Raw genomic sequence first — 16,656 nt, 5'->3', positions numbered from 1 at the left:
AGTGGGCGCCCTACAATCCTTAAGTCATGCCCTCTCGTACTAGACTCCCCCATCATGGGAAACAACTTTGCCACATCCACTCTGTTCATGCCTTTCAACATTTGAAATGTTTCTATGAGGTCTCCCCTCATTCTTCTAAACTCCAAGGAATACAGACCAAGAGTGGACAAATGTTCCTCATATGTTAACCCTCTTATTCCCAGAATCATTCTAGTGAATCTTCTCTGTACCCTCTCCAATGTCAGCATATCCTTTCTTAAATAAGGAGACCAAAACTGCCCACAGTACTCCAAGTCAGGTCTCACCAGCGCCTTATAGAGCCTCAACATCACATCCCTGCTCCTATACTCTATTCCTCTAGAAATGAATGCCAACATTGCATTCGCCTTCTTCACCACTGACTCAACCTGGAGGTTAACCTTAAGGGTATCCTGTACGAGGACTCCCAAGTCCCGTTGCATCTCAGAACTTTGAATTCTTTCCCCATTTAAATAATAGTCTGCCCATTTGTTTTTTCTGCCAAAGTGCATAACCATACACTTTCCAACATTGTATTTCATTTGCCACTTCTTTGCCCATTCTTCCAATCTATCCAAGTCTCTCTGCAGATTCTCCGTTTCCTCAGCACTACCGGCCCCTCCACCTATCTTCGTATCGTCAGCAAACTTAGCCACAAAGCCATCTATTCCATAAACCAAATCGTTGATGTACAATGTAAAAAGAAGCGGCCCCAACACGTACTCCTGTGGAACACCACTGGTAACCAGCAGCCAACCAGAATAGGATCCCTTTATTCCTACTCTCTGTTTCCTGCCAATCAGCCAACATTCTATCCATGTATGTAACTTTCCCATAATTCCATGGGTTCTTATCTTGTTAAGTAGCCTCATGTGTGGCACCTTGTCAAAGGCCTTCTGAAAATCCAAATATACAACATCCACTGCATCTCCTTTGTCTAGCCTACTTGTAATTTCCTCAAAAAATTGTAATAGGTTTGTCAGGCAGGATTTTCCTTTAAGGAATCCATGCTGAGTTCTGCCTATTTTGTCATATGCCTCCAGGTACTCTGTAACCTCATCCTTGACAATCGACTCCAACAACTTCCCAACCACCGATGTCAAACTAACGGGTCTATAATTTCCTTTTTGCTTCCTTGCCCCCTTCTTAAATAGCGGAGTGACATTTGCAATCTTCCAGTCCTCCGGAACCATGCCAGAATCTATCGACTTTTGAAAGATCATCGCTAATACCTCTGCAATCTCCACAGCTACTTCCTTCAGAACACGAGGGTGCATTCCATCTGGTCCAGGAGATTTATCGACCTTTAGCCTATTCAGCTTCCTGAGTACTTTCTCTGTCGTAATTGTGACTGCGCACACTTCTCTTCCCTGCCACCCTTGAGTGTCCGGTAACCTGCTGTCTTCCTCAGTGAAGACTGATGCAAAATACTTAGTTCCTCTGCCATCTCCTCATCTCCCATTACAATTTCTCCAGTATCATTTTCTATCGGTCCTATATCTACTCTCACCTGTCTTTTACTCTTTATATACTTGAAAAAGCTTTTAGTGTCCTCTTTGATATTATTTGCTAGTTTCTTTTCATAGTTAATCTTTTCTCTCTTAATGACCTTCTTGGTTTCCTTTTGTAAGGTTTTAAAAACTTCCCAATCCTCGGTCTTCCCACTAATTTTTGCTTCCTTGTATGCCCTCTCCTTTGCTTTAACTTTGGCTTTGACTTCTCTTGTCAACCACGGTTGCATCCTTTTTCCTCTCGAAAATCTCTTCTTTTTTGGAATATACCTGTCTTGCACATTCATCATTTCTTGCATAAACTCCAGCCACTGCTGCTCTGCCATCTTTCCCGCCAGTGCCTCTTTCCAGTCAACTTTGGCCAGTTCCTCTCTCATGCCACTGTAATTTCCTTTACTCCACTGAAACACCGACACATCAGATTTCGGCTTCTCTTTTTCTAATTTCACAGTGAACTCAATCATGTTGTGATCACTGTCTCTTAAGGGTTCCTTCACCTCAATCTCTCCAATCACCTCCGGTTCATTACACAATACCCAATCCAGTACAGCCGATCCCCTAGTGGGCTCAACAACAAGCTGTTCTAAAAAGCCATCTCGCAGACATTCTACAAATTCTCTCTCTTGAGATCCAGTGCTGACCTGATTTTTCCAATCTACTCGCATGTTAAAATCCCCCATAATCATCATAACACTGCCCTTCTGACAAGCCTTTTCTATTTCCTGTTGTAATTTGTAGTCCACATCACTGCAGCTGTTTGGAGGCCTATAAATAACTGCCATCAGGGTCCTTTTACCCCTGCAATTTCTTAGCTCAACCCATAATGATTCTGCTCCTTCCGATCCTATATCACCTCTTTCTAATAATTTAATATCATTTCTTACCAATAGAGCCACGCCTCCCCTTCTGCCTACCTTCCTATCCTTCCAATACACCATGTATCCTTGGACGTTCAGCTCCCAGAGACACGCATCCTTTAGCCAGGTCTCAGTGATGGCCACAATATCATACCTGCCAATCTGTAGCTGTACGACAAGATCATCCACCTTATTCCTTATGCTGCGTGCATTTAAGTACAACACCTTAAGACCAGTATTTGGTACTTTTCGCTTTGATTTCACTGCAACTTTATTGCACTGCAACTCATCCCAATGGCTACAAATTTACCCATCACCTGCCTGTCTTTCCTGACATCTTTACTGCTCACTATCTTAGATTTATTTCTGTTTTCCCCTTCCTCCGCTCTATCATTCCGGTTAATATTTCGGGATGTGAGCAGAAGAGGTAAAAGGGGAAATTTTGCATCCACTTTTCTGTTTTGCATTTCATTTTTAGCTCTATAGGATTTTGATTTTGTACTCTGCTATAGTTTGCTATTTGGTATTTTGTGCACAGAAGACCAAAGCAAAGCTTCAAATGGTATGATAAATTTATTATTTATGGAAGTTTTGTATCAAAATTGTTTTAAACCAAATATGAATTTATAAAAACATCCCTTATTACAAGTCCCATACAAGATTTTTCCTGAAATATTAACAACTGATTTACATTATGTAATTTAATTAAGCTTGCACAATTCTCTGCAGATCATACAGGGAAGTCTAATACAATATGTTATGTTAAATGATTCATAAATTAGATTCACATATTCAGGACTAATAGATTTTTCTTTCCTGTTGCAGAGACTTTTAGCTATGAATCACTTACAGATTTCAATTTTAGTCAGGTATTCAATAGATAAAAATAAAGAAACAAGAACAAGGTTTGCTATTTATGTTATAATTTTTTTAGTGCCAAAGTCCTACAGATATAGTTGTCTGTATAACTAGTTGTCCCACGAAGATTGCCATGTATAGAATCATGTTAATTGGTTAAAACATATGCATTCTCTTAAACTTCATAGATCTTTATTTTTAAAAGTGCAGTTTAAGAAGACGTGTCTCTTTGAGAAGGACATTTTCAATTCCCTACGAGATGGTGAGTTTTGTGGTGAAGTAAGACATCAAATTCAAACCCTGGTTGTTTGCTTAAAAAGTATGCCTGAATCCAAGTACATTGAAAGAACATTACCTCAGTGCCCCTAAATCTTGGTGAGGATGAACCTGTAGATGCTGCAAATCAGAAATAAAACCAGAAAACGTTGGTACAATCTTTGTTTCGGTCTTACTCTGGCTCCCTCCCTCAGCTTTTGTTCCAGTGCACTCAGCTGGTCAGAAACACTTATGGAAAATAATAAACATGATATTTCAGGTCAGACAACAGTTCAAGAATGAGAACACAAAAGAACTGTAAAACTGCAAAGTTCCAAGCAACAGGAAAAGTTCAGCAGGTCATACCAGGCTATGAAGCGAGTAACATTGAGCCAATATTACAAATGGAAAAAGTAAGGAACCTTAAATTGTAGAATTCAACATTAATTCTGGATGGCTGCAACATGCCCAGATGGAAGATAGGATGCCTCATTGCTTGTCAGTTTAGCATATACTGTATTTCTCCAGTTATTTGATATATGAAATTAAGGTGATTGACCAATTCAACATGTGTGTTTATGTTTGCCTCATTTTATTGATGCAGGAGGCCACAACAGATAGGTCACAGCAGATCTGAATTAAAGTAGCAGGCAACAGGAAGCTAAGGATTGCTCATGCAGTTTCTTTGAAAAGTGGTGACTCAATTTGTGTTTGGTTTCTTCAGCGTAGAAGAGACTACATTTGTGAACACTGAATTTAGATTCAGTGATGTGCAAGTGAATTGTCACTTTAAAAAACTGTTTGGATTCCTGGACGATGGGAAGAACAGATGTTGCCATAAGAAGAGAAATCATTGATGAAGGTGCTTGAGTTGACTTGGTATTTGCTTAGAGTATGCTGCTTTTGTAATGGTGAAAAAAATCATGAGTCTGATGATGAAACCTTTTTGAAAGTAGTGAATTTGCAGATACCCATCAGCATTGAATACAAGGGCTGATGGGGTAGAAAGTAAGGACCTAGGGAAATTTATCCTTGCTTTGTCCAAGGTAGATGGAATAAGAGTGGAAATGCAGGAAATGGAAGTTGTGTAGATAAGGATCCTGTCAACTATGGTAGTAAGCAGTACCAAAATAGTCAGAAAGAAGTCAAGGGAGGCAGCCTGATTGGGACAGAAACCAAGAACTGTTCAATATATCCCACAGAATGACAGGTATATGATTCTCCTTGCTGCACCATTGATCTGGTGAAGGTGAATGCAATTAAGTCAGCTAGGTGAATGAGGGGGTTGGTGAAGAGGGAATTTACTGAGGGCTCTCTGATCTCCTGGGTATGGTATGGATGTGTAGAGTGACTGTATGTACAGGATTTTGGGTGTAAGGTAAAATTAGGCTGTTCTGGTGCTGTAATATTACCAGGCAGGGAACTGTGGAAGCACAATCGTCTTAGTATAGGCCCAGTCCACTTTATCTCATCTCATAGAGCAATTCCCCTACCTCACAAGTCTGGTGAATCTTCGTCACACTCCTTTTCCTTAGGGAGATGGACCACACATGCACCGAATGTTCCAGATATAATCTCAATTGGGTCGAATCAGGTTCCAGAAAGAGGCCTGCTGTACACAAATCCTCTGGTGCCATAAGAACAACCTCTTACTCAATGTCAGGAGAAGGAAACCAGAGGTCAATGAGCCACCTCATTACAGGATCAAAGGTGGAGAGGGTAAGCAACTTTAAATTCTTCAGTGTTATTATTTTGGAGAACCTGTCCTTGGCCCAGCATGTAAGGCAATTACGAAGAAAGCACGGTTGCACCTTTACTTCCATAGGAGTTTGTGAGGATTTGGCATGACATCTAAAACTTTGACAAACTCCTATACATGTGTAGTGGAGAGTATACTGTCTGGCTGCATCACAACCTGGTATGGAAACATCAACGTCCTTGAACGGAAAATCCTACAAGAAGTCGTGAATATGACCCAGTCCATCAGAGGTAAAGCCCTCCACACCATTGAGTACATCTACATGAAATGCTGCCACAGGAAAGCAGCATCCATTATCAGGGACCCCACCATTCAGGACATGCTCTCTTCTCACTGCTGCCATCAGGAGGGAGGTACAGCAGCCTCAGGACTCGCACCACCAGGTTCAGAAACAGTTATTGCCCCTCAACTATTAGGCTTTTGAACCAAAGGGGATGACTTCACTCAACTTCACATGCCCCATCATTGAAATGTTCCCACAACCGATGGATTGAATTTCAAGGACTCTTCATCTCATGCTCTTAATATTTATTTCATATTTATTTATTATTATTTTTGTATTTGGACAGTTTGTTGTCTTTTGCACACTGATGGAACACTCAAGAACGTGATTCTATTATGATTATTATTCTATGGATTTATTGAGTATGCCTACAAGGAAGATGAATCTCAGGGTTGTATATGCTGACATATATGTACTTAAATAATAAATTTACTTTGAAGTTTGAATCCTCGGATATCTGAACGTGTAATCATCATCTGCACAAAACCTCGGGTTATTGGATATCAATTCTGTTAGATTTATAGACTTCTACACCCAACAATATTTCTAATGTTATTTCTGTTATCATGTTAGCTATAAAGAATCTTATTGTGGAAGGTAAATGCTGACACTAATTAGTGTTACTGATTTCTCTTTTCTAACTCTTCTATGTATGTGATAGTATTTTCTATAACTGTGGTACATTAGAACTGTTTTTTTTCCACTGAAGCAGTTTATGTCCAACGTTTTAAGTCAAAATAGCGAGAATTGTTTTGAGCCTGAGAGATTCCTTTAAATTTGTAAAAGCTGAGTTAAAAGCTTCAAGCTACTCATGACTTAGTAAGGTGTTAGCTGGGAATGCAGGGAACAGGAGGGTAATTGATCTGCCCTCCTATTTGCAGGATATGATCAGTTGTGTTTCCTCCACAATGAGAATTTCCTTGGGACAGCTTTTCAGTACAGTTATGAAGTAGATGAAGGAAGGGAGAATTGTACACCCATATTTGATGATGTAATTAATTTACTTGATTCTGTGAACCATATATATAAAATGAGGCCATTGAAATGGGCATTGCCTGATTAACTGAGTGGCTAAAACCATGGCAATGGGAGTCTGATGTGAGATTATCCACTTTAATTCAAAGGTTAGATCAAAATATATTCCAAATAGTGAGAAGATTGGTACTTTGGAAGATAGGTGAGATTTAGAAAATATTCTCAGTAAAAAATATACCAAAAAGTGTTGTTTTAATTGGATCAGTCATCGTAAATATACAAATGTGACAGTTATAAACAGCTATCATAGAGTAGAGTAGTGTTAATTTCTGGCCACAAAACCAAAGAATGGCTACATTGGTTTTGGAACAGGTGTAGTACAAACTCACCAGAATAAGGCCAACAGCGTAATCTAGTGATTTAGTGTACAACAGTGTTCACTTAGAGATCTGGCCTGTATTCTTTTAAGCATGAAAACGGCATAATTGTATTGCTAAATGTAAGTAATTAAAAGAGGAGATAGAAACTTTTTCATCTGATTGTGATGGGGAAACAGGGAGGAGGAATAGTAGCCGAGAGGCTTAGTCAAGAACGAGATGATAACTTGGTCATTAGAGATTGATTTTCAGGAAACATGGTGGAAGCATTACACACTGAGCCAAATAAAAAAAAAAAAATAATTATGGAGGCTGGATCAAATGAAAATTTCAAAATAAGAATGATAGATTTGTATTTGGCATGGATATTCAAAGACATGAAAGCAAGACGGGTAGAGGAAAAAAGATATCAATCAGCTGTAACTCGCTTGAGATGCTATGTCTTACTTATCATTCCTAATGTTTAAAGCTTGCTACTTAATTAACTGGTTGCCAACAAACAAAGTGGTGCAAGACTATCTTAGACAGGTGTTCAACCAATACCTGCCAAAGTTAAATATACTGACAGATCAGAACTTTATTTCTTAATTACATTGCACTTTATGCATGAATGTAACATAAATCCAGGAGTGTAGGCAGGCTGTTACTGGAAACACTGATGTGATAATGATAATTCCAAGTTATGAATTGGACATTGATGACTCAGAGTTCTTCTTATTAACTCTATATGATGGCAAAAGACAAAGTACATTTCAAGTTTAGTACCCTTCAGGCTAAACTATTGCATCCAAGAAAGGTGTACAAGGTATGTACTGTAGCTTTCTGTGTGATTTCAAGCAATACTTTAAAATGATTAAGGCCTGATTACCATTACTGTAAAGCAGCTGGCACCTGTTGTGACACAAGGTGAACTCCAACTGTGACAAGTAAAGAAACCTTCCAGATAGAAGATGGCAGAATGGAGTTGATGTAGGGCACTCACTTTCCCTTCTGTACTATATATTGGTGCAGCCCATGACTGGGCCAATGAAGAAAGTGCAATAGTTCAAGTTTGTGGAGATGTTGGAGTACATGCCTATCTAATTATGTGATGAGTAGAATATAAGGTGTGGAAAAGCAAGGGAAGTAGAGAGGGAATATGTGCAGCATCAACTGGAGAGCTTCCCTAGTAAACAGAAATGCTTCACAGCAACACACCTATCAGCCAGAAAGAACATGTCATGGTTCAGTTTGGCTGTTCCCCTTTAACGCTCCTTTCTCCCTGATTATGCCCTAATTTCAGTCATTAGATTTCCAATTGCTGCTAGTTTACCTAATTACAGTACACCTGGTTTTCATCAGAGACTGTGAGATAAGTGTGATGGCTTCTCTATCACAGGTTGCCAGTTTGTTGGTTTATTTTCCTATGATACCTCATTCCCTTGTCCGCTTAGAACCGTTAGTTCTAAGTTTAGTTCCAAGTTCTGCTCTAGTTTCAAGATTGTCCCTGTAGATCCCGTCTCCTTGTCAAGATTCCTCCGGTTTGCTGTTCTACGTTCATGTCTATGCCAGCATCCCCAACTCAGTCGACATGCCGATGTCCTGCACTTGGGTTCTCCTCAGTCACTCCATGCAACATTGGCATGAATAACAGATCAAGGCCGTGTTGTCCAAGACAGTTTGAAGGTCTGATCAGAGTTGTAAGTGATGAGTACAGCTCTGTTCATATTTCTCATTTTGTTACTCTCAGTGATTCCCTCTTCAAATTCCCTGCCCTCATTTTCAAATATTGCACCACACCTCATTCCACCTTCTCTTTCTCTTCTGCAAACCACCAGTATTGCAGAATGGTGTTCTGAATGACTTCCCCACATATTTTGCATACTGTACACTATTTGACCATTCCAGGTACTGACTGCAAACACTTTGGAAGATTGTCACCATTGCAAGTCTTTTCTGAAGGTGAAGGTTGCTGAAAGTGACCTTTTGCTAGGAGGCTACACCCAGAGGAAGATGAAGATAGCTGTCAAACCTCCATCCTCTAGGAAATATGCTGCTCATCATGGGAAGGGAGAGTCATAGTCATACTTTATTGATCCTGGGGGAAATTGGTTTTCGTTACAGTTGCGCCATAAATAATAAATAGTAATAGAACTATAAATAGTTAAATAGAAATATGTAAATTATGCCATAACAAAAGTGATTGGCAATGTTTGCCATATCTAAATGTCCTCCTTTCCTCTTTTCTAAAAAGAAACATTATTTAATCAGCTACTTTTCAGATTTTTGCTTCATATTAAAAGATCATTATCCACCTTTTTTCACCTGCTGAAAATGTGGAGATATTTCTGTGTCCTAGGAAGATGAACTATCAGTCAATCAGATGCCATCATGCATCAGCTCAAAATGCCAGTTTGTGTGTGTCCAAGATTAGACTGGAGGAGGGGAGTACAGTGCACTTGCCAGCTCCTGGAGATTAAGTTGAGCACACAACTTAGGTCCCAAACCAACAGGTGCAGGAACAGTGACTACAACCATCAGGCACCTGAACCAGAGATAACATCACTCATCTCAACTCTGAACTGATTCCACAACCTGCAGACTCACTTTCAAGGATTCCACAACTCATGTTCACAGTGTTACTTATTTTTTATTTATTTGCACAATTTGCCGCCTTTTGCACATTGGTGGTCTTTCTTTGTTTATGTTTCATTTTCATAAATTCTATTGTATTTTATTTTCCTGTAAACACCTGCAATATACACTCAGTCACCTTTTTATTAAGTACACCTGCTCGTTAATGCAAATATCTAATCAGCTAATCATGTGGCCGTGACTTGAATGCAGACATGATTGAGTTGTTCAGACCAAACATCAGAATGGGGAAGAAATGTAATCTAAGTGACTTTGACTGTGGAATGATTGTTGGTGCCAGACAGGGTGATTTGATTATCTCAGAAACTGCTGATCTCTTGGAATTCTCACGCACAACTGGAGTTCACAGAGAATATGTGAAAAACAAACAAAAAAAAAATCCAGTGAATGACAGTTCTGTGGGTGAAGGCTTTATTAATGAGAAAGGTCAGAGGGGAATGGCCAGACTGGTTCAAGCTGACAGGAAGGGTTACAACAGTGATGTACAGAAGAGCACTTCTGGATGCACATGTCAAACCTTGAAGTGGATGGGCTATAACAAAAGACCATGAACATCAACTCAGCAGCCACTTTCGTGGTTACAGGAGGTACCTAATAAAGTGGCCACTGAGCGTTAGTAATTTGACAACAATTTTATTTTGAATTTGACTTGACTTGTTACACGGCTTTCTCAAACTCTTCCAGCTGGGAGTGCTAAATATGAACGTTCGGGATATTCAGAATGCTTTCCCAATCCCCCATTCAATTATCCACACAATACAGGAAGACCCCAGATTACCATTGATTTCCGTTTCTGAGAACAGCCCATGACCCATACTACTTATAAGTCAGAAATGAAAAGTAACAGCGTATGGGGAGGAGATAGCAATGAGACATGGGAAGAGTGGTCATCAGTTGACCTCACTGACTCAGTTAGTAATCTAGTGAGTCTGCTCAGTGAACCTGCTCTGCTCGACTGGACTGAGCCCTTGTTTATTGTACTTGTGATGGAGAGAGAAGACGTTTAGGACTGCCCTGCTCATGCCGAGCAGAAGAGGCTTACAGCCCCACAGCAGCTGGCATCCATCCTGTTGGCCTCCCAAATGCTTGTTTGAATGTATGGAGTATATGAAATTTTATGTTCAAACCCAGGAGAATCTACAATATAACAAATCAACATGTTCCAAAATATTCTGAAATTAAGTAGCTAGAGGGAGGTTAAAAGCCATCAAGCCACATTCAAAAATTGAAATAGGTAGAATCTAGAGAGAAGACTATGCAAGCTACAATTTATGGGATACTTCCAATGCTAGACTGGAGGATTTAGTGCATACATAGGTTTCCAAACTCAGGAGAAGAAACTCAGGACTGTAGGTGGAAGAATAAAGTTTGTTTTGGAATAGATCAGTTCAAATAAGATATCCTGCTCCATTAAATGGGGAAGCATAATTTGATCAATCTTACAGTATGGATATTTAACAATGTTATTGTGTATTAATGTTTGAATTGTTATGGATATTATGTTGTACCTTTAAGTGCAGTACTCTAGTTGATAGTTGGTTTAGAGCGGCATGGTAGCGTAGTGGTTAGCACACGTTACAATACAGGTGACCGGGGTTCAATTCCCATCACTGCCTGTAAAGAGTTTGCATGTTCTCCCCATGACCGTATGAGTTTCCTCCCATGGTCCAAAACTGTACTGTTTGGTAGGTTAATTGATCATTGTAAATTGTCCCATGATCAGGCTAGGGTTAAATCGGGGCTTGCTGGGCGGCGCCACTTGAAGGACCAAAAGGGCCTTCTCTACGCTGCAGCTTAACAAACAAATAAATAAATAATGTCATCAGAACCTTAGCGATTACATTTCTGTATGAAATCACTTTCTGCTATTAATTTTAATGCCTTCAAAAGAGCTTCAGCTTTATGTAGTACTGGTTCTTTTAATTTTATTCAGGTTTCATGGTGGCTTGGGCAGCTGATAGCTAATTCTACACATTTGGCATGTAACAATGTTAAGTCATTAGCAATCAGATATGTTACCACTGCAGAATTATTGAGAAATAATCTTGAGTTGATTCCAAGGAAGTTTCATTTTGTATAGATTAGAGAACATTGGTATCCAGAAATGAAACCAAGGACATTTGGGGAATTAATGGATACATAATTTGCCTCCAGGATGAGAAAGAATGTTTTAACCACGTATACATTGATAACATCATGTTTAGAAGAAAATTGCAAAACTCAACAGGGAAATACAAAAGCAGAGTGATAACTTAGTTATCAGCATACATTATGTGAAATGAAGCTTTGAAAATGAATCATCGCATAAATAAATGCAAATGTATAATTAGTGTGATCAAATTTTAGTGTATCACATACACGTGCGATATTTTTGTAATCACAATCTGTACACCCTCATATGGCATGAAACCAGTTAACAGACGAATCAGAATGGTGTGTAGCAGCAATTATTTGGCTAGTTTCAGCTGTATGTAAATAACACCATTTAGTGAAAGAACAGGTTAAAATGAAAAAGGCATGTGATGTCATTACGTTTAAACTGACATTTAAAAAAAATATACAAAATATCTATCTTCATTTGTAATCAAAATTCAAGTTTAGATAGATGATACAGAGGTCAAGTATGAAGTTATCAACTTCCAGTCACACTTATGTAAAATGTTTTATTACACCTTCCTGCGTATGTTCATATTTCCTCAATCGGTCTGATTCCTGGACAGCAGTTTCTTGGTGTTACTCATATGTTACTGGACACTTTACACTTAACGGTAATGAGCTCTAGCAGATGTTCAATTCTAGGAAGGTTTTACAACCAGATTTGTGTCTTGATTTAACCAGAGTGAGGCACTTTAACCCACAGAATACTGCTGAGCACACTCACCACTCCAGAGCCCAGAAAATGGTCAACCAATCCATAAAATAAATATTGGAACATTTTGCTTTTTAGCCAGGAAAAGGAAATGCTTTCCACTTATGCTGTGCAGCATCACCTAGTACATAATAACAATTTTACACATGGCTCAACTTGAAATGTATGTTTCATGAAAGTTAAGATTGCTTAGTAATTTTTCAAATTTATTTCTGAACTGTGAGACTACAATTTGACACTGAGGGTGCTGCTGGTGGGAGATATTTACTGGTGGATTTTGGAAGAGCAGGATTGGGATGAGAACAGAAAAAGCATTAGATTTGCCGGATATCACCAGCTGAGCTGAGTTGGTAAAAAGGAAGCTAAACCAATTTGGTTAAGAGAAGCTCCAGACTTGGTTTAGTGTCACCGAGAACCTGCTTTGCATAAATGATTGAGGCCAGTGTAAAAACCAGGTGGTAGGTCAGTTCTCTAAATAATAGAGATCTGGTTTAGATTATAGAAAAATTGGGAGATTTTGCACTGCTATTTTATCTGCCACCCAGTTTGTCCTCACTGCTGCCAGGTGGTTAGAAATATCCCCACTGAGTTTCTAAGTGATATGTTTTCCTTAAGACCATGTTAAACTTGCTCTGGGGGACAATTCGTAGAGATCTCAAATTTCTGTGGTATTGTAAACCACACATACATTATTGTTCACTTTGCTTGGATAATATTTCAGTTGGATTAAGCACATGCAGTAAGGCTAAAAATGACAGCAACAGAAAGATACAAAAACTAGAAGGAAAACCAATCCTGTCCACAAGTATACCAGCTACGGCACTGAAAGTGAGTTTTCCCAAGACTTCAAAACTTGCCAGGAATGTGTAATGGGTTGCCTGCAAAAGAGAACAAAATTAGTCATAAATATTAATAATTCTTCATCTGCCACAAAAATAATCTGTACCGTATCAACAAGCATTAACAATAATGTTACAATCTGAGAGAAACTATCTAATATATTAAAAATCTTTCAACTGACAACCATCTTGGTTTGTCACCTATTCAGGTTAACAATTTTTTTGCCTATATGTTTTTCTTTAACTACCTCTTGTTGATTAACTCTAACTTGATACCAAACTAAACTAAATCACCTCAAATTTGTCCATGTCCCCAGCTCTCAGTGATCAGTGTGGAAAATCGAACATTGTTTAAAACGTTTATACTTAAGAACATTTTCTTATCTGTGCCATCATGTTCTTTTTAGTTCCACTGCCGTGACAAAACTACAACAGCAAAAGTGCAGTGATGGAAGTACAATAGCAAATGTGCGATGATCGAATAGCAGAGAGCTTTGACTATCTTTGTTCTCCATGAAAGATGTCCCTAGTTTTTGCCCAAGTTACATCAATTCCCTAACTGTAATGGAGATCTGCAACACAGGGACGCCCCCCCACCCCCCGGATGGATCCTAACTGGGTTCTAGCATGTATGCGATTTTGAGAAAAAAAACTGGAAAAGAATGAGAACACACCCTCAAATGTCACTAGGATAATTGCAAAACAGTGGCAATGAGAAACTAATGGATTCATCTAGGGAATTCCTCATTATTTGCAATATTGAACACTGGGAATTATAAAATATTAGTACATAAGTGATGCAAATGTATTAGACAGAATTTTAAAATCGAATCAGCCACCTTAATCTGTGCCATTTACTGAACTAAAATTCTAGTGGATGTAGCTTTTTACTTTTTCTGTAGCGCTTCACATATGCTGCAAGGCAGTTAGGAATGAACTATAAATAGTGGCCTTAATGAGGTTTTCAATATTCACCATAAATAAATAAGTGAATAAATAAAGATATGTCAATTTAAATTTTTTTTGAAAAAGTACCCTACAAAAGAATCCCACTAAGCAATAATTAAGTGTGGATAATCCAGCTCTTATTTAGAGTGTGTTTTGCTAGATGATCAGTCCCCTAGGCCTCAGCTGATTTTGAACAGAAGTTGCGAGAAACTTGCCAAAACGTCCATTACTGTGACATCTCAAAGCTTTTAGAAGGGCATGCAGGATGGATTTTTTTCTGGGGAGCTTAAGAATTCTTGTAGATGTCTCCTACCAGGAAGGAATATTTATGGTATGTTCTCATCTGTAGTAGGAAAGATAGGATCCTCTGAATCTCAGGTCCACGTCAAGCAGTTGTGCTGGAGAAGAACCTGCTACCCAGGCAGAAACTTGGGCTTTTTGTGCTAACATCACTTTGTATATTGTAAGTCTCTATATTTATCAATGGGCGATGTTTTCAAAATTTAGCAAGCACAGTGATGATGAAGAGCATAGAACATAAACCAGGAAATCAATCGTGTGATCACTAGATTCCATATAACATTGGGATCAATCTAACACTTAAGTGAATAGCACCTTTCAGTGATTGACTACCTAAAACCAGACTTGGTTGACAGTTATTTTAAGAAATCATAGGTTTATGCTGGTGTTTATGTATCTAGAATTTAAATGATTTGTTGTAATAGTTTAAAAATACAACTAGAGCAGAGGTAAGCAAATCCTTAGTTTATAGGAAGCTATGCTTTCTGAACAGAACAGTGATCAATATGAACAATTTGTTCACTAATGAATTAGATACAAATTGTATATACTTATCTCCATCTAGTGGTAATGTCTCGTAATATAATTGCCATTGACTGAAAGTTAGTCTCGGATCTCCTATAACATTTGTTCAGGTATCTTGGCTAGACTTATTTTTCAATAACTATTTATATTATTGATCCAAAGACTTGCTTCTCCTGCATAACAGCAGCAATTGAACTTCAAAAATAATTTGACTGATAGCAATGTATACTACAGATCATTTGAAATGTCTTAAACAGCCATAATCATACAATCCATACACTGTTAAGAACAACAAGGTGGAACTAAGTAACCGTGTGGTGTAACAAGTATTTTGTTTCTTCTATCGAAGATTCTGACAATCATTTACTGATGCTTCCATATGTGCGTAGCCCAGTACAGAATATATTCTGTATAACAGCTAAGACTCGAGCACAATTGTAGACTTATTTTGAGTTTTCAGGTCGCAGCAGGGAGCTACTGGGGTATTACTGAGTAACTAAATACACAAAAATAACACAATAGTATTTCTGTTCTGTATAATTATCCCATAACTCTACCTATAAAATGTACATATGCAAGTGTTTTCTAAGAACAGGTCTGGTTTGTTGATGATTCTCTCATATATGCCCACCACAGTCACACACAACAAATATCTTAATTATGAGGAACATTTTGTTTCAATGGAAAAAGCCACTTCATGAACTATCGCCATCCAACAGCCACCAAAAAGAGTTAATAATAATTTATTTTCCTGTACTGCCCTCACTTTTTATAACTTCAATTAAAAATCATTCTTTTATACCTCAGAACGATTTACTGCCAGCCTCTCAACCAACACTCATGGTGGTAGCACCATCAATCAAATTGGACAATTCAAGGACATAGTTATCTTAGGACATAGTTATCTTAGTAAGTCTGCAGACAAATAACACATTAAAAACAGCTATGAATTCTATTTGAAGAAGAGTAAGCTAAGTACGTAAATGAACAGAATTCCTGAAATTAATTTCCTGGTTATTTCAACAACTGTTTCCTTTCACATTCCTAAATTATATCCAAAATTAACTTCTAAAAAATTTAATATTTTTTAAAATGCCATAATCATAATCACAAGACTATCACTAAATTTAACTTAAGACTATTTTGTATTTTTAATTTCCATGAACGTTTACTTGAAACATTAGCATTGATAAAGTCTTATGGTTGATATTTTCTTAAGACAATAGCCCAAAAATTTCCACTCTCACCACACTGAGTGAAGTAGTTCCCTCCTACGTTCCCTTTAACTATTTTACCTTTTACTCTTAACCCAACCTCAGTAGAAAATGCCTGCTTGCATTTACCCATCATAATTTTGTATAGCACTATCAAATCCCCCATTATTGTCCGACACTCTGGGGAACGAAGTCCTAAACTGTTCAACCTTTCCCTGTAACTCAGGTCCTCAAGTCCCAGCAACATCCGTGTAAATTTTCTCTGCACTCCTTCAATCTTATTGATATCTCTCCTGTAGACAGGTGACCAGAGCTGCACGCAATACTCCAAATTAGACCTCATGGTTAATTGGGTCATGCACAAAGCCATATTGACGATCCCAAATCAGTTCCTGTTTACCCAAATACTTGTACATCCGGTCCGTTAGAATACT

General features: G+C 38.3%; 1 protein-coding gene across 2 annotated transcripts in view; it reads right to left on the bottom strand.

Annotated features, from left to right (window-relative positions):
- Window positions 1–9,547: 9,547 nt before the first annotated feature.
- The window catches only part of mfsd3 (major facilitator superfamily domain containing 3), a 76,787-nt gene continuing 69,678 nt past the window's right edge, over window positions 9,548–16,656 (bottom strand). For both annotated transcript variants that reach the window (XM_063068747.1, XM_063068748.1), the window contains exon 6: window positions 9,548–13,274. In XM_063068747.1, the coding sequence (XP_062924817.1) occupies window positions 13,086–13,274 (189 nt within the window). In that variant the 3' untranslated portion in view covers window positions 9,548–13,085. The remainder of the gene's footprint in view (window positions 13,275–16,656) is intronic.

Source organism: Mobula hypostoma, chromosome 16 (genome assembly GCF_963921235.1).
Source record: "Mobula hypostoma chromosome 16, sMobHyp1.1, whole genome shotgun sequence".
Taxonomy (NCBI): domain Eukaryota; kingdom Metazoa; phylum Chordata; class Chondrichthyes; order Myliobatiformes; family Myliobatidae; genus Mobula; species Mobula hypostoma.
This window is presented reverse-complemented; position numbering and strand designations above follow the sequence as displayed.